Here is a 6,000-nt window from a genome sequence, read left to right on the forward strand (position 1 = left end):
CTTTAGATGACGGCACTGCCTCTGTGTATCAATGCGTATTTTCCATCATAATTATTATATTTTGGTTATATGACGTGCTATATTGTTATTAGGTTAGCGTTTCGTGTGAGCTAAACTACAAAGATAATGTATTAAATACGGCATCTCAACACATCATGAATTGAACGCTTGCTTCGAAATTCAACTGCTCTTATAAGTTTTGTGTTTTAGCAGTTTTATCAAGTACAAATTATATAAACTCATCGCAGCTTGCCTTTTTTTAGCGTATCTAATATAAAAATATTAAAATTAACAACATCATTGTTAGGGATGAGATTGAGGGGTCAGTGGAAGCTTCAACTTCCCGTCCATTACTACGAGGAAACTGTCGTAACCGAAAACTAAACAAAATGTGAATGATTTGAACATTTTCATAATTCTACGACAATATACGCACGTGGAAAACATTAAAACAACTCTCTCTCTCTCCCTTTCTCTCTCTCTATGGCAAGCTTGTTTACTTCTACGTCAACCTTACCCTGTTTAAGCGTGACGCATATCGGTTTCCTTTTCTCTCAATTATAACCGGGTCACTTTCCTGATACCAAGTAACGTTCCTCTGTATTATTTTCTGCCTAGACAAATGGCCCTCTTTCTGCCTTTTTGATTGGTTCCTTTTTTATACTATTAAATGAGGGGTTCTGAAGGATCAATTTAATATAGAATGATTTCGACTCACTACACCATTCTGTTTTATCACTGCCCCTAAGAAGTAATATTGCTTCTTTGAGACTGCATTCCCGCCAAGAGAGCTCCCCCCTACGTTTCTCAGCATTAAGTATGACTTTATTGAAATGTGTGAAAAAAAAATTAAAAACAAAACTTAGACATACATTTATACTGTTCGTGATAATTTTTATTTGGCACTAAAAGAGGCATGCACTAAACCCGTCCCGCCGCTCGACTCCGTCGTCTATGTCGCCGCCCGCCATTTACCCAGGCAAGTTTCTTGGCCCTATTGTTTACAGAAAGGAAGCTACAGTTCGTAATTTTGCATGATAAAGCTGACCTCTGAAATACACATTTGACGAAAAGTTCAGATTGCTTCGTGCAGGCGTCGATTTTTACTGTCCATTTTAGATCGAGCCTGGTTACTTTAGACACCCTTAATATGTATGCTTCAAACATGTCCACAGAAAGTTCTTGTATGATGTATTAGCGGTGTGACCGCAGTTTCAGGCATCTGCCTCCCCTCTTTGGGTATGGGGTCTTCTCTTGCTTACTCGTAGAGAAGAATGAGATCTTTTTTACGCACACGTTTTGCCGTCATGGTGGTTTTTGAAACGCCGAACTGGAGACGATCATAGGTGAGCGAACTAGTCTAGTAATTTTTGTTTTTTTTATATAAATACAGTCTGTCGAAGCCTCCCCTAGGATTGAAAGGTGAAAACAATTTGACCACTCTCGCTCTTTCGGCGTATTTGAAGAAACGCCGCACACTGTGCAGCAATTACAACGTTTTGGCTGTTGGTCACGTGTGCTAATTCCCCCAGTACAGACTTAACTTACTCTGAGGTTCCTAGTAAGGAATGTATAAGGTTTGTGAATTCAATTCCAAAACTGGCACATTCCGCTTTTGGTCAGAGTAATGCTACGAAATTATTAATAGTTTGATGCCTTGAACTGTTGTCTAAACGTCTGGAAAGACTTTTAGACGTGTTTTTTGTTCAGTGGGGCGTATAGCATGAGAGGTCTCGTGCGTCGTCTTGAAAACATTGCAGCCCATACGACGTTGATCATAAAATTATTCTTGAAAAAAAAAATAGTTCAGCTGGACAATGTTCACTACCCCCTGAACTGACCCCTGATGAGTTCATGCTTCGCTTAGGATAAAAATACCTCAGAAAAGCGCCTTTCTAAAACGTTCAGATTGTCTATAGCACAGTAACAGAGAAACATGCAGAACTCTATTGGGATATGTTCAAACAAGCATTAATTTTTTTGTACCAACGTTATGTAGAACATATCCATACTGGACAAAATATATTTTAAAAAATCAACCTTATTTTTCAAGAAGGTATTGCCTTCAATTTCCCTCAGTCATCCGGGCATTATACTGAAGAATCGGACAAGTGGGTAGTATTAGAACTCCACTCATATTAATACTGTTTACTGTTCCACGTTATTTAGAGCTTGTTTCAAGGCACACAACGACATGATGTACGGATAGAAATTACAATGAAATGCCGGCGCCTATATTCCCAAGTTGTGAGGGGAGCGCTCAACTTTGGCGAACTGTATCATGCTGCACAGATGGCATAGTAGCGAAGTCCTATCCCGATTGTATAGCGGTGACGTACATTATGTGACTACTGTTGGTTAGCACAAGAGAAAAAATAAACATTGATAAACATTGATCGATAATCACTGTCGTCAAAACGGCTATCAATCATTCCCTACTAATGGCAAGTTAATTACGTTTGTTAGCGTAAATCTAGTACAGCCCTAAAGACCAGCGGTATCAACATGTTTAAGCAAGGATGAAAGTCTTTATGTTTAACGTTTTTATAGTTATTTTAGTGGGGGGCTAGAAAACTTGGTTTTAAACAAAGTTTTTTTATTAAAGGTTATTGAACATTTGGTTGCAATTCTTATTCCTGATGGCTGAAATAACAGTCTTATTTGAGTGCTGCATAATTGAAGGAGAGGTAAATAAAAATTCACATGTAGAATTCTACATCTTGGTTGTTAACATCACTCATGAAAACAAACTCCAGTTCTAGCTCGTTTTGTGACACAAGCCAGATAAAGGTGCATAGGATGATTGATTGCTAGAAGTTTGAATTAATTCCTTAGATGTGGACAATTTGACAAGCATTTTATGTAAAATATTCGAACATGTCATCTACTCTCAAGTCATGGGCTCTCTTAACTTTAGCTATCGTCACCCTCACTAACACGGCTTTTGCAAACATCTTTCTTGTGATACTCACTTATTTGAATTCGTAAAAGATATCCACGATAACTTTAACGACTCCTATACTACGGAAGCAATTTTCATTGATTTTGCTAAAGTCTTTGATACTGTTCCTAATCAACGCTTACTTCTAAAACTTTCTCAATTAAACATAAATGATCAAATCATCAGTTGGATTTCATTTCTCACCAATCGTAAGCAGTATGTATGTATAGATGACACGTACTCGCCCTCCATTACAGTTAAATTTGGAGTTCCACAAGGCAGCGTCTTAGGTCCACTTTTGTTTCTCATCTACATAAACGACTTAACTTCACTAATCTCGTCATCAGTTAGGCTTTTTGCTGATGACTGTGTACTGCACCGCCGAATTTCTCATCCTAGAGATTCGGAGCTCCTTCAACGCGACATCGACATCTTGGGTGAGTGGTGCTTAACATGGCAAATGAACATCAATGTTACTAAAACCAAGCTAATTTCTTTTAATTCCTCAAAACACCACGCTCCCTCGTACTCAATTTTTTGCGATCCTATTTTATCCACCCAGTCATAGTGATACCTAGGTATCACTTTCACCGAAGATCTAACCTGGAATGCGCATATTGAAAACATCGTTAACACATCATTAAGAACTCTGGGATTTCTGAGAAGGCATTTATACCTTGCTCAGCAGGACGTGAAACTTACTGCATATAAAACCCTCGTTAGATCGAAAATTTAATTTGCTGGCACCATATGGGCTCCTCATCAACTTCACCTAATTAATAGGCTAGAATCAGTCCAGAATAAGGCCGTCCGCTTCATTCATAGAAACTACAGTACGAAAATCAGTGTCTCCCAACTAAAGGTTCTTTCTAATTTAACTTCTCTTGAATCACGTCGGAAAGCCGCTCGCCTTACTCTTTTTCGTAAGTTTTATTACAACATGCCATCATTCCTGCTCACTCACTGTAAGCCTGCCTCATACATTTCTTTGCGCCATGATCATTCCTTAAAAATCGCACCTATATTCGGTCGCACTAATAGATACACATACCCTCCTCTTGCTCTGTCCATTAAAATTGTAATTCTCTCCCAAACGACATAGTCACTGAAAAGAACGAAATAATATACCGCGAAAAATCCTCGGCTTTGGTGCTAAGATATATTTTCAGCGCCATGTCTGCTTGTGTTTGCTATAAATTGAGCACTGTGTCCCCAGTTTTGTTATGCCCGGTTTGTGTAAACTTTGTTCTGAATTCTGTATAGTTCGTTTTTAGTTTTTGTTTGTTGTTAATGTTTAACCTTAGTTGGTTCTTTGATTGCCATTGTATCATTGCATTTGTTTGCGTTTTTCTACCCCCCCCCCCCCCCTCATGTAATACGTTCAAACGAACGTCTTTGAGGCAAAAAAAACTTGAACTTGAAAAATCGAATAACAGACGGAAACAGGCTCTTCTCGTTCGATGAAGCGCCTCTCATCAAGAGTTTATGAAACCCAGCCTTGTTGATGTACATGAGATGAAAATACATAAAGGCCAAATTTCTACCTAACTTATATCATAATTCTCATAATAAGTTTTAACTATTTAAAAATTATTTACGGCTTACGGCGCCGTTTTTTATCGTATATAAACTTGTCATTGCCTTAGGTGTTTTTGTAAGGTAAATCAACGCATCAAGAACACGTATTTGATTTCAGTAAGCTTTACATATTTACGTGAAACTATAATTTTAAAACAAAACTGACCGACTAGAGAATTTCGCGAGCGCCCCAACTGGTTGCTCTGCCTACAATATTATTATCGGGGTGTTAGAATATGTGCAGTACGGGACACAGTGAGCACAAAAACACGAACCCCCAAAAAATGACTATAACCCCGGTCTGTCTCTACAGTGGGGAAATATGTTCATGTGGAGCAATCTAAGCGGGTCCACTTTTTGTTCGCCAGGATCCTGTCAAGCATACAATTAAAAGAGTTTAGTTTTTCACTCAACGTCTCGACAGAAAGCAATTCACTAAAATATACTACATTTGTGTTTTTACGAACCAAGAAAAAAAGTGTTCTTGCAGTATACTAATGGACCATTAAAATATACTTCTGACTCGTATACCTCAGCTGTAAGACTGGTTCTAGGAGCGCGACGAACAGATAAAACATAAAGTATACGAAGAGTATCTTAGGGGGTGTATATTTCACATATTTTAAACCGATACTGAGTTTTCAAATATATATACATTTTTATTACATGTTTGGTTTGTGGGAAACATAATTAATATCTCTAAAATACTTTTTTTTTTGCCAAGGGTCTTACCAAGTAAACGGTTTCATGCCTCTAATTATAAAATACAAATTATGGCGCTACATATTTACAGTTCTTTATTTTCAACAAACACTATATTAGTCTTATCCCGTACTATGCCTTTAAGAAACTGTTACGGCACTCCTGCTCTTACTAATTGGATTGTCTCGAATTCCTGACCGAAAGCAATAATCTTGAATAAAAGCAAAACTTCCATGAAATGTTCATATTTTTGAAAAAGAAAAAACCTTTATACCACCAAAACACCTCTAGAAATAGTTCATTTTTTAACAAAGTATTTGACTTACCACCGTCTTCGTATCTTGAGCTTAGATTAAATTTGGGCAAGCATTCCACACCAGTGCACATAAGCCATAGCCATAGACACAAACTCCAGTATAGTGGATTCATTGATAGCCTCCTGCAACTCAAAATCTTTGCGTTCGCCCGAAATTAGTAGTTATATATGAGAGGTTACCGACTTGCGCAGAGCTGTTGGCGAGAGTCGTGTGAGTAGGAATATTTTCGCACAAAAAGTAGCGTATTTTGTATCAAAGTTGATTTTTAAGCAGTGCCGTACAGGCAAAGTACTAAATAAAATCTAACGATGTAAATTTTGTTCTGCAATTTTTTGCCCCTCTCTACTTCCGCTTCTTATCAAGTCACATGAAGTTGGTATTTTTTATTGCTTATATCTTTGCTTTAAATATTTGACCTTTCACTTAACGAACTGTCATATGACCTTTGCCTCAGACATATGG

The 6,000-nt window shown here is 37.7% G+C and overlaps 1 protein-coding gene across 1 annotated transcript in view; it reads right to left on the reverse strand.

Moving 5' to 3' along the window:
* The window catches only part of LOC115333095, a 46,476-nt gene extending 40,826 nt beyond the window's left edge, over nucleotides 1-5,650 (reverse strand). The window contains exon 1 of the mRNA XM_040219832.1: nucleotides 5,548-5,650. Within this exon, the coding sequence (XP_040075766.1) occupies nucleotides 5,548-5,650 (103 nt within the window). The remainder of the gene's footprint in view (nucleotides 1-5,547) is intronic.
* Nucleotides 5,651-6,000: the final 350 nt, after the last annotated feature.

This window comes from Ixodes scapularis, unplaced genomic scaffold (assembly GCF_016920785.2).
Source record: "Ixodes scapularis isolate PalLabHiFi unplaced genomic scaffold, ASM1692078v2 PGA_scaffold11__112_contigs__length_91849675, whole genome shotgun sequence".
In the NCBI taxonomy this organism is placed as follows: domain Eukaryota; kingdom Metazoa; phylum Arthropoda; class Arachnida; order Ixodida; family Ixodidae; genus Ixodes; species Ixodes scapularis.